This window comes from Dama dama, chromosome 28 (genome assembly GCF_033118175.1).
Source record: "Dama dama isolate Ldn47 chromosome 28, ASM3311817v1, whole genome shotgun sequence".
In the NCBI taxonomy this organism is placed as follows: Eukaryota; Metazoa; Chordata; class Mammalia; order Artiodactyla; family Cervidae; genus Dama; species Dama dama.
The window spans coordinates 38,138,009-38,155,947 of record NC_083708.1 but is presented as its reverse complement, the minus strand read 5'-3'; the positions used below and the strand labels follow the sequence as shown (position 1 = coordinate 38,155,947).

The following is a 17,939-nucleotide window of genomic DNA, read 5'->3' as shown; positions in this document are numbered from 1 at the left end:
GATTCGCTGACTGACCTTGGGCAAGTTGTTACTTTCTATGACTCCATCCTCCTATCTGTAAAACCAAGATAATATGGAATTTAGAGTGTTGTTAAGGGGATCATTTGAGATCATACATGAAAGTTTACATAGTGGCGCAACAAATGTGGAGTGACAGGTGAACGACAGATCAATAGTCGACAGAACTCAAAGGAACTAGGGCAGAACTGTTGTAAACTTGTATAAGAGAGAGTTCTTGCGGTTCCCTTTGCCCCGCCCGCCCCACAAGGAGACCCGGGGAGAGGGTGCGAAGCCATACCTGGCGTTTCTCGGCCAACAATTCCTCGTGACGGCTCGGCTGCATCTTACCTCCTGACTCGTCCCAAGCTGCAGCTTCAGCTCGCTCCGCCGCGGGGCGCCCGCCCGCACGGCCTCTGTGGGCTCAGCTAAGTGTGATGCTGAGGCCTGAGAGAGACGTCCGGTCTCCGGGGCAACCATATCAACTTCCGGTTTGGGAGAGGCCGCGGTTGGCGAGAGGCCACGTTTCCGCCACGTGATCCGCGCAGGCGCCCTGCGTGAGGGCGGGCGCGCGGCCGCAGCCTGCGACGGCCGGCGCGTCCCAAAGTTCGACTCCTCCGCCCGGACTAGGGCCGCCCCTGGGGAGGTGGCGCCAGCCGGGACCGCAGGCTCTGGAGGCACGAGGCCGGGGCAGGGAGCCGAGTTCCCGAGGCTCCGCTGAGAAGCCGAGCGGTAGCGAGACCGCTGTTCGGGAGCCGCCACGATGGAGCTGGAACTGGAACCCTGTGGGGCCGGGGCCCCGGCTGCCGGGCAGCGGCTTCTCCAGGCCGAGGCTCCGGCGGAGAATGAGCCGGAGGCAGTGGTGGGCTCCCGGCGGAGCGGCCGGGCAGGCAGCATGCTGCGCTGGTTCATCACCGTCCTCCTGTGTGCCGCCTTCCTGGGGCTGGTGAGAGCCGGGGCTGGAACCCTCCCAAACCGAGACGAGGGCAGATGTTCTTGCAGAGAACGCGGCCTCCTGAGCTCCTGTCTCCGCCGCTTGCAGACTCTGTGACCTTGGGCTCATCCATCTGCCCGAGCCTCAGTTTTGCAATCTGTAAAATGGGCACAATTACTGTTTTCGAGTAATACTGTCAAGCGTAAAATAGATTTTCGTAATATTTATTGTTATCCAGTTACAGCAAACCTGTCTACCTCTCTTTGGGTCGGGGGAATGCAAGAGGGGTCGCCAGGTCTATAGCCGCGCAACCTCTCGTCTCCTGCGCTCACCCAACCCCCAAATTACTGCACAAAGCTGCTTTATTGGGTTCTCTTACTCGTTTGACTGAATTGACCCCTTATTTTTGCAAATGGGGAAATAGACCCAGACAGGGAGAGTGACTTTCGGACCACACAGCCGGTTAAGTGGTTGAGCCAGGAATGTTTCGTAGTCTGCCTACAATCTTATGTAAAACAAATTTTCTGATCCTTGAATGTTTTTCCTCGAACGACTGCAAGGCTAGTTTAGCCTTTTGCCAAACGTCTTGGCCGTCTGGCGGCTACCTTAATCCAGAAAACTTCCCTTAGTCGCTTGCCTTAAATATTGGGGTCTTGGGGAGTTGGGAGGGTGAGTTCTCTGAGCAGTCACTTCTGGCCACTTAGTGTCTTTCTGTGAGGCAGAGTTGATTCTTCGAGTATTTGTATTTGAAGAAAAGTCAATGCAAACGCCGTGCCTCGTCCTGTTAGGTGCGTTGCAGGTGGGGCTAATTTGGTTACAGCTGGGGCGCTGCCTTCCCTCCTGTATTAGACGCTCGCTCTCGCCTGTGCCCCGGTCTGGGGAGGGGCTACATCCAAGCGTTTAGGGCAGAGTTGTGCAGTTAGAATCACTTATTCTTGAAATGGAGACCGGTTGGAAACATCTTTTTAAGCGTCCACGAATTTCCTGTGAAAGCCGGTTGCAGCCCCTAATTTTTGCTAAAGTTACATGTCTTTCAATAAAATTTTATTTTTAAATCCGTTGCATACAGGTGTATGTAATATTGTCTAAGAAAGCCTTAGAGACTACTCTGAGGCTTTGGTTTTCTTTGAAGAAAAATGTAGATTGAGAAACGTTCAAATTGTTTCTCTCTTGCATGTTTTATACGTGTAATTTAAAAAAAGGACCCCACGTACATCCAGAAATTCTGCTGTTTTAACAGCATCACAAATGGGATAATATTTTGATGGCTTGAAAGCTTAAATTTTTAGCATCACAATTTTTGTGTTATTTGTGCATGCAATGTGTTTCAGACTACTAAAAACTTTCAAAAATGTTTTAAATGTTACATTTTACTGTTAATAGAAATACTGTAGTCTTTTCTGGTATTGTTCGAAAACAAAACAGAATTGCAGCAAAAAGCTAAAAGAATTAATTTTTTAAAATTTTAATTTGAGAGTTGTCAAGATGAGAAAAACCATAGGATTTGGCACACCAGAAACAGTCTGTAGCTGTAGTAGTACTGTTAATAGGTTCATTATGAATTTATCTTAACTATGGGACTTAATCTCCTACCTTCCATTGAAGTCCCTTCCTCCCTTTTTAATACTGAAAAAAGCTACCACATACATAAACATTATTTTAATGATTGTAAATAAAAACTTCTGTCTGTTTGAATTTTAGGGAATGAGTGTTGCTATACTGGGACCCACGTTTCAAGACTTGGCAGCGAATGTGAACCGCAACATCAGCAGTCTTTCTCTGATTTTTGTGGGCCGTGCCTTTGGATACCTGGGTGGCTCTGTGATTGGTGGAGTTCTTTTCGATAGCATGAATCATTTTCTCCTTTTGGGTAAGTAAAAGACAATTTCAGCTTCTTTGAGGCTTTCAAGGAATTTACAGCTTGTTTTTAAATATGAAACTTACTGGCTTGCAGAATGGTTGACAGCTTAAAAGTAGTGTTTAGGCATCCTCACTGGAAGCCAGATTTCTCTGCTGCCTGCTTTCATCTTGGCAGTTGCTTGGTATCTGGGCTGGATGCCTCTGGAAATTTAGATTAGTCCTAGTGTGTTAGCGATCCTTAGCCCTCCTGACCTTCACTGTGGTCTCGATACCACTGCTGGATCAGGTTTAAAGAGCTCTATCAGTGTTTAGGGCAGATCTTCTGGGCCATAGATCAGAATAAACTCCTCAGACCTGCCCAGACTAGACCCTGGGCTGAGAACAAAGGTGGGAGGGGATGGTGGGTGAAATGATGAATGTTAAATTTTTGTCCCAGCTGCTCCTTGTGATTGATCAATCCAGGCCTCTCCACCTCACTCTCAAAATAGATAGCAAAGCTTTTAACTTACTCTTTGTTGGATAAGTTGACATGTTTAAAGTTTTGTGACAAAATTGCTTTGGAAGTAAGGAGATAATTACTCTGGTTGATGAATGAGTAAATAATCCCTCTGATTTCCATAGTGGGTTGAAAGAATGTATTTCTTACATTTCCTTCCCTAGTCTTCAAACAAATTTGTGCTGCGTGCTCAGTTGATCAGTTGTGTCTGACTCTATGTGCTACCATGGACTATAGTCCGCCAGGCTCCTCTCTCCATGGAGTTTTCTTGGCAAGAATACTGGAGTGGGGTGCCATTTCCTACTCCAGGGGATCTTCCTGATCCACAGATTGAACCCATTTCTCTTGTGTCTCCTGCATTGGCAGGCAGATTCTTTACCACTAGTGCCACTGTTTAATACATTTCTACTACAAACTACTATCGTAATTGTATTCAATATTTTACCTTTATCTAAAAATCTCTTTAGGTTGTTAAAAATAAATAATTTTTGAGCTCTCTGTTTCACTATAAAATTTTGCCTTGTGGTATAATGTATGGTTTGATTATTAGCAGTACTAGAAGTGTATTTATATTAGAATAGCTTATACTTTATAGTTCATAAAGATAATAGAAACTTTTAAATGCAATAACTTTACAGAAGCAGAACCTCTCTCCTCTACTCCTTATTACTCAATTTAATTTGACCTGTTTTGTATGTTTTGCATTTTGAGAGTTTTTATGATATTGACTTGATCAATGACCCTTTGCCATAAATAGTGTTTTTCATAGCTGTCTTTGACCTTTCTTCTCAGGGGTGTCAATGTTCGCTACCACAGTTGGTCTTTATCTTGTTCCATTTTGTAAGACCGCAGTGTTACTTATCGTCATGATGTCCACCTTTGGTGTTTCAATTGGCATACTGGATACAGGTCAGTGAGCCCTTGATTATCATCTCTGGGAGTAGCGTTTCTCTACTAGAAGAAGAGCAGATGATATTAGATTGTCACTTGCAGTGTCCCTAAAGTGACATTGACCTACTGTGTTTTTCATGGGGGCTCCCAGTTGGTACCACCCTTCTTGCCAAGTAGAGTGCCTGTTTTTGGGCAGCCAGCCACAGAGTGAATTCAGAGGGTTTTGTTCTTTGAGAGTTTGTTGATTTCCAGTATCCAAAGAGGAGAGGGGCCCCGGTGTGGATGATTACAGTGCAGACAGCAGGCTTTCAGTCCGGATAGGTCTTTGTCATTGTAATGTGGCAGGAGTTGATGAATTAATAGATGAGACCAAGTTTGGAACCATTACATGGCTGAGGAAACACAGAAGCAGCTCTCCAGATTAAAATGCACTCTGCCTTTCAAACTAAGAGAAACCTATGTTGTGTATTATTTCCCTTTTCCTTTTCTCTCAAAAGTTTCTACCCTCATGTCTCTCTGTCTTTTAAAATGTACTAAATAACGTTTGTGACATTCGTTCACCCCTAAAGCCAACTTTCTCCGCCTCTTCCGTGGTATTTGATAGGTTGGAGAAATATTTTTTACCTTGGGCTTAATTTGGTTGTGAAATTACAGGATAGAATTGTATGTTTATGTGCAAATATATTAAAAAGAAAGAAAAAAAATTATACTTGATGCTTCTCGTCTTCACCCTGTAGATACATAGACAGTATAACTGCAGATGTTAGAAGGCATTCTTGTTACTTGTTTCTTGTAATAGGCAGAATCCTGTCACGTTCAGGTTTCTTAATATGTGTTTTGCATCTGCTGTATACATAAATAATTTTTCTCGAGTGGCTACTGATTTCCAGTATAGAAAAATTTGGTCATTTGGCTACTATCTGATGATAGTATATTACTATATGATGATAGTATATTACTATATAATATATATTTATATACATTAATACATACAACATATATAATATATTAATATATATAATATTATATATTATAATAACATAATAATATGTATTACTATGTAATATATATTTAAAATATTTAGGAGTAAGTAAATATAAATATCCTTCCCTACCCCCACCCTCCTAAGCCTGGTGTTATTGTTGTTCAGTTTCTGAGTTGTGTCCACCTCTTTGTGACCCTGTGGATTTCAGCACACCAGGCTCCTCTGACCTCCAATATCTCCTGGAGTTTGCTCAAATTCATGTCTGTTGAGTTGGTGATGTTATCTAACCATCTCATCCTCTGCCACACTTTTCTCCTTTTGCCTTCAGTCTTTCCCAGCATCAGAGTCTCTTCTGATGAGTCGGCTCTTCGCATCAGGTGGCCAAAGTATTCAAGCCTGGTATTGGAACTGTATTGTAAAAAGCCTTGGGCTAATGTACTTGGCTCTAGGCGATAGTGCTTTACTAGATTATAGAATTCCGTTTGTGAATGTGCGAGGTTCCAGTGCTGAGAGTTCCCTGGTAGTGTTGGTGAGTTAGAGCTCCTTAATCATAGAATTGACTTAGTTGCCACAGTTGATAACTTAGAATATTATAATTCTTGTGCCATGTAAAATATTTCTTTCTGATAGTAATGAACTTTTTTCTTTTTTGCCAAGTTACTATAATGAAATCATTCTCCATCTCTCATTGATAGGTGGTAACGTCCTAATCTTGGCTCTTTGGGGGGACAGAGGAGCCCCACACATGCAGGCCTTACACTTCAGTTTTGCCCTAGGTGCCTTTTTGGCTCCACTGCTGGCTAAATTGGCATTGGGCACAACGGTGTCTGCTGAAAACCACACAGAGGCTGACTTTAACCAATCTGCCTTCAACCAATCATCTGAAGCTGACTCAGAATCTCTATTTGGAATACCTGACGATATGAACTTACTGTGGGCTTACGCTGTTATCGGTGCTTATATTTTTGTAGTTGCTGTCTTTTTTTTTGCTCTGTTTTTAAGGAAAAGCTCAAAGCAGGAAAAAGCAAGAGCATCTGCTCAGAGGTTTCGAAGAGCCAAATATCACAACGCCCTTCTCTGTCTCCTTTTCCTGTTCTTCTTTTTTTATGTTGGAGCTGAGGTAACATATGGCTCTTACGTTTTCTCATTTGCAACCACCCATGCTGGCATGAAAGAAAGTGAGGCGGCCGGGTTGAACTCCATCTTCTGGGGGACCTTTGCAGCCTGCAGGGGCATGGCAATCTTTTTTGCTACATGTTTACAACCTGGAACCATGATTGTGTTGAGCAACATTGGCAGCCTGACTTCATCTTTATTTCTGGTGCTTTTCAACAAGAGCCCAGTTTGTCTGTGGATAGCAACTTCAGTGTATGGGGCCTCAATGGCAACCACATTCCCCAGTGGAGTGTCTTGGATTGAGCAGTACACGACCATCCATGGGAAAGCTGCAGCATTTTTTGTAGTCGGTGCCGCCCTGGGAGAAATGGCTATTCCTGCAGTAATTGGAATTCTTCAAGGCAAATACCCTGATTTGCCTGTAGTTTTGTACACCTCTTTGGGGTCATCAGTAGCCACTGCTATTTTATTTCCTGTGCTGTACAAATTAGCCACCTTGCCGCTTGATCGTCAGCGAAAAGAACACAGGAAAAGTGAGGACCAGAAAGCTCTGCTTTCTAGCTCTGGGCTCAATGACTATGAGGAAGAGAATGAAGAAGATGATGCAGAAAAATGGAATGAAATGGACTTTGAAGTGATTGAAATGAATGATACAATGAGGAATTCTGTAATAGAGACATCTAGAAATATTTTGATGGAGCCTACAGCTGAAGTCCCCAACCATTCCTACTCAAATGTGTTAATGTTTGAATCCTCTCCAGTTAATACTGGCAACTCCTCTGTGAATTACCTTGCAAGAAACCAGGACAAAAGGGACTAATGCTTTGAGAGGATGGATTATTTACTGACTCCTGAAATAATCACCAGTTCTAAGGAGGCCAGTCATAACATATTTGCAACAAGCTTTGAGGATCAAAATTTCTAGGTCCGAGTATAGCAAATGCTAAAAAGTCTTGAAATGTTCTATAATCCCCAGAGCCTTCCATAGAGAACCAGTGATCTCATATAGCAGGATCCTGTTGTGAGGCTAGTGTTTGATGGCATGTGGCTGATTAGGTAATATTTTATGGCCTTCACCCCTCCTCAGAGCATGCAGAGAGGGCATTTGTTTTTGAGAAGTTGGGTGTGCCATTCGGATAAAGCAAAACTGTTTAGTAGTTGAATCAGTTAGCCAAACAAATTGTCCGTCATCAGTACACTGCCAGGGAAGTTGAGAATTGTTTCATAAAAAGACATCTTTGAAAATGGACAGAGTTTTCTATTAATTGTTTTACTCTGTAGTGTTGGATCAAAAAAATGGTAATTACTGATGTTTTCAGATATTTATGAAGAGAGCACAGAACAGGTCCTAGAGACCTGGCCTCAAACCTCCACTCTGCTTCCTAGTCTGGCCCTGCACTCAGTCATCTGACTTAGGTAGGCCTTGTTTATCTCATCTCGTGGTCTGGGTCTCCAATGAAAGTGAGATGACTTTCAACTGGGAATCCCTCCTTTTTACAGTTTGTGCAAGATGTCTGTCAGAGATGAATATAAGTGCCACTCCATTTGTCATTTCAAATGAGAAGTGAAAAAAAATGAATAGCTTTAAGAATGTGCTACTGATTATGAATAATGTCAATTTAAGAGACTCAGTATTTAATACTTTATTTGAATAATTCTGAGGAATACATTTTTAGTACTGTATGTCATTGATTCTGAGATGCACCTTTTTTTCACATTTTTAACATCTCTGAAATCAAAGTATGTGTTAAAATCAGTGATCATTTAATGTGACAAAATTGAGTTTTTCCCCATATACTTCTATAAAGTAATGTTGCATTTTACAATCAGTGTCTTAGTTTCAGTGAATACAGTGATTCATTCAATGATGGAGATTGTACTATTTTTACAGACATTTTAAGAAGAGAAGTTATTTTTATATGCTCATTTTCTCTGTGTTCACACAGGATTTGGAGACGCCTTGTTGCAGTTTTTAAAGTGTTTCAGAGTTACTATGTTAGTAGGGCTATGGACGGGGTCTCTTGTGGCCTTTTGCTTACCTCAGTGACAGTCTGGGAATGAGTCTGCTGCTCGGAGTTGCTCCTTACAGAGACTAGCTGGTAGTCACGTTGTAAGCACTGTAAATTAGGCTGCGAATTTAATTTACTGTGAGACACAGTCTTTTCCAGTGATTGGAATACCTGTGTCAGCCCTCTGGACCTCCTCTTTCCTGAGTTTGAAATATCTGGGAAATCAAAGTAATGATTTGAAAGTGGCTTGGGGGCCTAAGAGGGATCGTGAGCATGGCAAATCTGGTGTGCATTGATGACAGATTTTGTTCACTTCTTCTTAGCACATTTTGTGCTGAATAATACCAAATTTCTACTTGGTTGCAGTATGTTTACTTTTGAACTAATTTCTGTACATTTGCCTTTGTTTTTTCGTAAGTGGAAAATAGTACCTTTCTTGACCACTGTCCATTATTGGTTCATTTTAACAATCTGACAGTTTTGGAGAGGGCTGGTGGAGAAATTAACAGTGAAAAGCCTATTCTTGCTGTCTTTATTCTATCCTTTTCTCTTAGCTAGAACTTGTAGATTAGCTCTGCTCCACTCACTGCCCTTTCTCAGGTTATTGGAATGTAGGCAGTAGCAACTGTTTGGCATCTGGGTGGCTTGCCAGAATAGGGATTCAACCTGTGGCATCTACATTTAAAGGGTAAAAGTGCAACTCAGGGAAAGAAGGTAATAGGAACATGGTAGAAAACTTGGAAATCCACAAAAAATGCATTAGAATCCCACAAACCAAAATGTGAATGGCCATGTGAGATTATAGGGATTGTTAAAGTTTGATAATGTATTTCCATATTGGAAAGATAAGACAGTACAATTCCAGGAATTAGCCTTCATCCTAATAATCAGTTCTTAGTTAAGTAAGTGTCTGCCGGTACTCAAGTAACCAATACCGAAGTTTTCTATTTCTGAGTAACAAATTATTGTATCACAAATTTAACAGCTTAGAACAACAGACCTTTTATTTCTTTAACCTCACAGTTTTCTTGAGTCAGGAATTTGGGTCTGATTTCACTGGGTTGGTTCTCTGCTCAGGATCTCATGGGCTGCAGTCAGGCTATTGGAAGAGCTGTGCTTTGTAGAGCTTGGGCTTCCCTTCTACGCCATGTGGTTTTTGACAGTAATTCAGTTCCTTGTGGTGGTAGACTGAGATCTCCGTGTTTTTTTTTTCCTGGCTATTAGCAGGCACCTGTCTCCATTGTTAGGTCGTCCCATGTGGCCCTCTCATAGATCTTTTCGAAGCATGGCAGCTTATTTCTCCAAAGCCAGCAGGAGAATCTCACTGGAGCCGACTAAGCTGGGGTTTTTAATGATACCGTGTAATCATGGGAGTGACAGCCTGTCCCCTTTGCCAGATTTTGTAGACTAGAAGGAAGTCTCAGAGTCTGCCCAAACTCAAGGGAAGAGGCTAGTATATGGATGTATCTGATTATTGGGGGTCACCTTAGGGTGTGTCTGCTATACTCAAGTGTCTGCAAAACTCAGGGGAGCCAGAAAGCTTTAGCTGGGGAAAAATCCTTCAGCAGTCACCAAAAGTGATAATAGATACAACCCATTGTGTGTTCTAGCACAGGAATGGAAAACTCCCCATAGACCAGGCCAATAAACCTAACTCAGAATTAGGCTTTTTTCCTTGAGATTTTATTTTGTGCCCTTTTCCACTGTGCTTTTTAACCTGTTCAAATGCAGCTTAATATGAGGGAAATTAGTAAGTTTCAGTCTAATTGTATTTTCATAGTAAAGTTCAAGAAGACTTTGAGAGCATTTTTCAATCCCTGTTATTTTTTAAAGAAAAATCTTTTAAAATAATTTATTATATATGAAGGTATAAAAAAGGTCATGGTAGAAGATTAGGGAAGTACCTAAAATTTTTAAGGGACAAATGTAAGTAATCATAATCCTAAATACCTAGAAAGTTCTTACATTTCTAATCAGCTTAGTTTCCCAAGACAAGGGTAAGGGGTAAAAAAAATTTACTTCTTCCAGATAAAGTATCAGAAACAACTTGAATTTTCTGTCTAGGTTATATTGATACTACATTTGGTGGACTGGTTTTTAGTTTGAATAGCTGTAATTTATTAAGAACAAAAATACAGTATCAACACATTCCTGAAAAATGTGAGACCCAGACTCCATGTAAAGTAATTTTGTTTCAAGTAGATTTATTGAATAATCAGGATAATTTTCTCATAACCAGAACTTTTGTTTTATTATAGCATTGTAGCTTTCAATCCTGCCACTTAAAAATTATTACTAAAATAGAGCTTAAAATTCTTAGTGAAAGTAGATATATTCTTCTGGGGTCCCTTGTGTTTGTTAAGTGCCCTTGTTCATAATATGTGTCCGTAATGTTTTGTTGTGAGTGTGTGTGTGTGTTTGTATGTGGAGCCCACAGATGCTGTGTGTGTCTGATATTTTCTTATGGGGATGTAGCAGAGGTAGAGGTGATAGGGAAGGGATACAGAAAAGCTTACTGTGTGATTTCAAAGTTTGTTACAATTGTTCTTTTAATTGAAATTTTTATGAAGGTTATTGTCGATTTACATGTAGTTGTGCGCAGTGTTTTTTTTTTTCAAACTTGCTGAGTGAAGAATACTTGCTCAATCTGGAAAGATAGAGAAATAGACTGGTGCTTCTCATACTTTACATTAGAATTGCTTCTGAAAATGCAGATTCTAATTTAGTTGGACTGGGTTAGGGACTGAGATTCTTCATTTCTAACAAGCTCCTAGGTGCTGTTGGCCCATGGGTCGACCACACTTTGGGTAGCAAGGTCCACTTTTTGGGAATGTTAAATTCTTTGCTACTTCTTTTGGGAATTTCATTTGTTTTCTTTTAGCTTTTCTAAATCTGACCCTAATTCTCTGGGAGTCTACAGTCCCCAGGAACCCCCTCCATTTATATACACTGTTCTAAGACTGAGTTCTCTTCAGTCCTCTCCATTTGCTGCATTAGCTGTTGAATATTTATTTCACATGTTATCGAATGCCTCCTGTTTGATAGTTTCTATGGGAGATGTACACTGGTGAAGAGATCAGAAATCTCCTACCTTCATGGAACTTCTGTAATGCAGTACTGTCCAGTATCTGCATTGGCCGGTGGCTGCCACATTTAAATAGCACAGGTCCAGTGGGAGAAACCAAGCGTCAGACAAGTCATCACACAAGATGTTTCCTGTTGTTCTGGAGATTAACTAACTACTATCTGGGGTCAGAAGGTTGTGATAGATACCTTGTCAATGGCATAGTATAAATTATGGCATTTAAGAAAGACCTGGTGATCTAAAAGAGAAGGTTTTGGTTTCCTTGGGTATAAAAGAAGCAAACCAAAGCTAGTGACTTGCTTGTTAGAAGGAGTATTTAAGCTCTTTCCTTTAATGCACTTTGGCCAGTTGGCATTTGAGCTAGGTTGAACTTGAGTTGGATTTTTATTTAGGTTAAATAGTTTCATATTTAATGATTTAAAACTGTGTAGCAATGAATTTTTACAATGAAGGAGAATTGTTCTTTATTTACCAACGTTTTCCTGTGGTGATCGTAATTATGTCTTCTCTTGTCCTGTATTTCTGCCCTTTTTATTTCTTTTAATTCTTCAACAACAAGGAGGAGGATCCCTTAGGTTTTTGCACTGTGACTGTTGATTCTTATTATTGTCTTCTGTCTTCCTTTTGACTTACATTTTTTTTTTTTTTGATGTAATTGTTTAATGACGCAGGAAAGTAACGTTATGAAACAAGACAGTTACAAATACTGGGTAGAGGATCACTTACTTCACTTTTGATAAAAAAAATTTAAAAGTATGTATACAAAACACTGGAAGATTACATATCAAAATATTAACAGTATTTACTTCTGTTCCAGTGATTAAGTATTCTTCTCTGCTTTTGTGTACTTTTTGAAACATGATTATTTCTGAAACAGAGAAAAGTCACTGTGAAGAGAAACAGTTATCAGATGCCAGGTGACTTACATTTTTAATTGCAGAATGCCTCAGTTTCTCTAAATTATTGCAGCTTGCCTTTGATGCATTTGGTAATGTTAGTTAATGGATGGCCTGGAGAAATATTTTGAAGTTGTTAGATGACATGAGTAGCTTAAGGGGTTGGGCTTTCTAGCTTCTGAACAATTTGTTGAGATTAATAAGGTGCTTTCTTTTTTTTTTTTTTTAATCCTTTTTAGTTGTGATAAAATGCGCATAACAAAATTTATCATTTTAATCATTTTTAAGTGTACAGTTCAGTGGCATTAAGGGCATTCTCTTTATTGTGTTATAGTCAGTGCCATCATCTGCAGAACATTTTTTATCTTGCAAAACTGAAACTCTTAAGCTATTGAACAGTAACTCGCCAATTCCACCCTCCTTTCAGCCCCTGACAACCATCATTCTACTTTCTGTCTCTGAGTGTTTGACCGCTCTTAAGTACCTCATATAAGTGGATACAAACAGTATTTGTCCTTTTATGACCAGGCTATTTTATTTAGTGTAGCATCCTCAAGGTCCATCTTGTTGCAACATGTGTCAGAATTTCCTTTGTGAAAATAAACAATACTCTGTTGTGTGCATATTTTGTTTCCCCATTTATATGTTGATGGATACATGCTTTGCTTCCACCTTTCGGCAGTTGTGAATAATGCTGCTATGAACATTGATGTACAAATACCTGCTTTTTAAATTTTTAAATATTGAAGTATAGTCGATTTTGCAATGTTGTGTTTCAAGTGTACAGCATAGTGATTCAGTTGTATGTATATTATATAAATATGATATATATAAACATATACGTGTGTCTGTGTTCTTTTTAGACTTTTTCCCTTATAGATGATTATGAAATATTGAGTATAGTTCCCTGTGCTATACAGTACGTCCTCGAGTCTCTGCTTTTAATTCTTGTAGGTATATCCCCATAAGTGAAACTGATGAATCATATGATGATTCTAGTTTTAATTTTGAGGGGTGCTTTACTTTTATTATTCTGCTTAGATATTATTCTAATCCACTAGGAAGAGGGAAACAGTATCGCTTCAAACTCTAGGCAGGCTTTTGGTGCATTATAATTAGCTTAGTATCACCCACACCCTGAGTAAATGAACCTGAATGTCAGGTATCTACCTCACAGTTTTGTTATTTCTGCTTCCAATCTTTGTTCGTTGACTAAGCTTATGCTGGGAGCTTACTTTGTGCTAGGCCCTATAGACTAAGTATTAATGAAACTTCCTCTCCTGTCCTTGGAGTACCAAGTATCATTATCATGTATTTTGGAATTTTGATCCCCATTTTCTGCTAAATGGCTGGTCACATGTCATGTTCTCCTTTGGAGACACAGAGACTCCCCTGGCCACCTTGGAACAGATAGTGTGTGGTCAGGGAACCACGGGCTGGAGTGGGCCCGGTGCTGGGGCCAGGCTGCTGTCTGCCTGTTTCTCAAAGCAGCTCTGCCTGTTGGTGGACCTTCTCCCTGTCGTCCTCCCTTAGTTCCATCCTCTCTATACCTCTAGTCCAAATTCCAGAGGAAACCTGTCTGACTGACTTGAGTAGCTGCCCTTTTCCTTACCGGGCGGAGCCTGGCCTCAGGAGTTACTGTCCAGCCCGTTAATTGGCCTCTCTCGGATCAGCGCCTGTTGCTCCCATCCAGAGTGGCCATCTCAACACGTCTCTCCCCACTGCTCTGATACAGGAGCTGTTACAACCAGACGGGAAGTTCCCCTGTCTACTCTACCTGGGGTGGTGCTGGGTTTAATGGATATTTGCTAGGAGATGCCCGAATTCAATACAAATTGTCAGGCTCTAGGGAGATGGTCTGGTTCATATTTTGAATCAAAATTGGAAAAACGGTCACATCCAATGGTAGATCTTTTTTGAGGAGCTTATTAGACAAGGTTGGTAGTGAATTGTATGATTTCTGTCAAGGACAAAAGCTCTCTCTTAATAGGGTAGCATGTGTACTTAAGAGGGATGAAAGAGGATTCCCAGTTTGCAAGAGATCTTATTAAAGCTCTAATCTCTGTGAACCAGAAAAATTTCCAAGTGTAAACATTTTAGTTATTTAGCAGGTATCTACTGGGCATTTGGGCTTCCCAGGTGGCGCTAGTGATGATAAACCTGCCTGCCAATGCAGGAGATATAAGAGATGCAGGTTAGATCCCTGGGTTGGGAAGATCCCCTGGAGGAGGGCACAGTAACCCACTCTGGTATTCTTGCCTGGAGAATCCCTTGGATAGAGGAGCCTGGTGGGCTGTGGTCCCTAGGGTCACAAAGAGTCGGACACGGCTGAAGCGACTGCATTTACTGTGCTTAGTAATCTGCCGTGGGAATATAGCAGAGAACAAGCCCGGTGAGATGCTTGCTGGCATCGAGCTTATGCTTTACTGTTTCAAGTAGGATTTGCTGTGACAGTCTTTGTTAGCTGAAGCATCAGTAAAGCCTATTGTAAAGGGTTTTATCAGTTCGGAAAAGTCAGTAAAGTATTGACAAGAGCCAGGCTCTTGTTTCCTTGGTGGAGGTTTGTGTCTGTTCATTTCCAATATTTTTACATGTAATCTCTGAAGTGATTCTTGATTTAGAGCTTTATAAAAATGATTTAGCACAGTGCAGTTGAGGTTAATACAGTGAAAATCTACTGAAGAAAGCTGCAGCAGGGGAGTCTGAGACCTCGGGAATTGTTCAGAGGCGCCAAAGGACACATTTCTGGTTGAACTGGAATCTTGGGTCACACCTTCAAACACCTATGGGTTAACTGAGCCGGTTCTCATTCACTTGAGAATTTTCTTTCCTTAGGTGGGGATTACCGAGTTCTGGGTCCGTATACTCTTTGGGCCTTTACCCTTAGTGAAGATAAACTCAGAGACAGAAGCATTTAGGAAAGGAAAAGTTTACCTCCAAGAGAAGGACTGGCTTGCTAAGTAGAAACACATTTAAGGAAAAAAGCAATACAAGTTTGTGTTAGTCTGTTCATAATGGAAAAGCAGTAACTCTCCTACGTGTTTATCATATTCATAGAAAGTGAAGTGAAAGTCACTCAGTTGTGTCCGACTCTTTGTGACCCTATGGAATATACAGTCCGTGGAATTCTCCAGGCCAGGATACTGGAGTAGGTAACCTTTCCCTTCTCCAGGGCATCTTTTCGCCCCAGGAATTGAACCGGGGTCTCCTGCATTGCAGGCAGATTCTTTACCAACTGAGCGATCAGGGAAGCCCGCACATATTCATAAGAGGTCGTGACATATTCATATTTGTAGAGATCGTGACAAGTCTTCAGATACCAGTGCAGCAAAAGCCAGGGATAGAATTGTTTTGTTAGGGAGTCCAGGCTTATGGGAAATGTTCGTGGTTTTATTGTTTCTGAGATCAGAGCCAGTTAGGTGACCCTGTTACTTTGGGTTTTATCTTGGTGAGGGGCAGGAGTGTCTGCAGATTGTGATAAGGAACAGAGCTTAGTCATACAGAAGCAGGGCAAAGTGACATTTTGCTTTTACACCCTCCAAACCCCATAAACTCCAGGAGGAAAAACAGCCTGAAGGAAAAACGTGATTGCAGCATGTATTCTTATCCCCTGGCCAAGTGATCAGCCATTTTGCTCCAGTGGTTTTTAACCCTAACTGCTGTTAGAATCACCTAACAGTGTTCAAAATCTACTGATGCCAGCCTTTTCACTTAAATAAGAATTTAATTGGTGTGAAGTGGGGCCTGAATGTTGATATTTTTTAAAGTACCCCCTAAAGTAATGTGCAGTTGAGGTTGAGAACTGCTGCTTTTATCCATTCAGAGAACTGAAACTTCTAAACTTGTTGCAGTGGTTTTTAAAGGGTGATTTACAGCTTGGTTACATCATGTTTCTTTTATGGATGCTTGAAATCCTGTGTACTTTCTCTGAAGGAGAAATGGAGAGGAAGAGCTCTCATATTTTGTGTTATTGCCACTGCTGCTTGGTCAGTTAAAGGGAGTAATCAATACTGGTTGAAATTCTGTCCCCCCCAAAACCAAACCCAGATCTTTTGGAAGTTGCCCTTCTAGACAGGTTTTTGCTAGTCTTTTTTTTTTTTGCTAGTCATTTTTGATTTGGGGGTTTTAATGGAGGAAGAGTGGTAAACTTGTAGATTTATTACATTTGCATTTAAGCCTGCTCACTGTTTACATGGCTTTGTACAATGTAAAAGCTTGCTTTAGTAAAATATTGATGTAAATAAACACTGATACTGGTTAAAGATAAGATTTGTGTCTCATTTCATGGATTTTTAAAAGTGAGTTTGGTATCTCTCCAGAGATTAGTCAAGAATATTTCCAGGTTTTAGATTATGAGTGCTCCAAAATGTGTGCGATAGTGTATTGGTTCATAAAATGGAAATAGTATTTTATTTTCACTTCACATGGATATTTTAGAAATGACATGTAGAAATCTCTGATGACAGCTAAGATTTTTGGCCCTTCAGCTCCTCTTAAGAAGTTTATGACCTAATTGCTAACCTTAACAAGTCCACCAAAGAAGCTATTACTAGCTGCAAATTTTAGTTAATGTTTTACTTGAATGATATTAATACTTCCCTAATTAAGAGGATGACAGGTGTGTCTTTGTTTCAGACTGGAAAGGAGATTTTCAAATTGCACATCAGGCAGCAGCTGGGCCACATCTCCTTGCTTCCTTCTGTACAGGGCCCAGCAGCTGAAAGACTGGCTATTTCTTAACTTGTTTAAAACAACTGCGGTGATCGTTTGGCTAAATACTTCTAACTTGGATTGCGACTCAGGTATACAGCAACTTCCTCATCCCCTTCATACATTATGGGGGTCTTAGAAAAGGACGTTTTTTTAAAGTGGGACATTTAAGCTGAAAGGAACTCAATGACCACGTTCTCCCTTGTCTTGTGGGAGCAGTTGTAGGTGACATTCTGGGTGTCCTTATATGACCATTACTGTCTCTGCTTTCAGTGACCTAATTTACAGCTGTGCCCTTCACTCTGCACGGGGATCCTCTTGTACCTTTGCCTCGTGCCAGGGACTGTGGGCAAAGCTTGGCCTTTTCTGGCTCATCATAAATAAAAACCTCTAGAAGCCTCGGTATTGGGCCAGGTAGGATTTCAAGCGTGACTGACTGTGACGGTCCAGCGCCAGTCATCACATGGTCCCTAATGCTTTCATGAGGAAGCAGGGGCTTGGTTGATCGTTGCACACCCATTTCATCTTCCATGAACTTGGCTAGGCATGAGAGTAGACCAAATGACCACACCACCTGCTCCTAAGGGTTCCCTGGGCTGGAAAGATGGGGTAAAAGACTGTGGTTCACGAGGACAGATTTGAGGACTGGCAGGGCCCCTCTGGTACTTTCCACTGGAAATGATAATTGTTTGGGGAGTGGAATTTTTTTTTTTTTTTTTTGTGGAGGAGCAGAATTTTTCTGTTGGTTTACTATTGCAGCCATTTAATTCTCTCTCCTTTGGGAAACTTTAATGGATCCAGAAGAATACATGAAACAAAAATTCATGTGCAGTATAGTGCTGAAGAGTCTTATGATCTAGAGCCTGGATTCAAATTCTGACTCTGCTGCCTATAGCCTGGGCTGCATTGCTCATTCTTGTGCCTTGGGTTGCATTCATAGGCAAGCAGATGTTGAAGTCC

General features: G+C 41.0%; 1 protein-coding gene across 1 annotated transcript; it reads left to right on the top strand.

Annotated features, from left to right (window-relative positions):
* Positions 1–555: 555 nt before the first annotated feature.
* MFSD4B (major facilitator superfamily domain containing 4B) lies at positions 556–17,227 on the top strand. The gene is given in 5 exon segments (XM_061131895.1): positions 556–943; positions 2,633–2,801; positions 4,080–4,196; positions 5,859–7,069; positions 7,071–17,227. Coding segments are annotated over 5 exon segments (1,737 nt in total). The 5' UTR covers positions 556–760; the 3' UTR covers positions 7,128–17,227.
* The last annotated feature ends 712 nt before the right edge of the window (positions 17,228–17,939 follow it).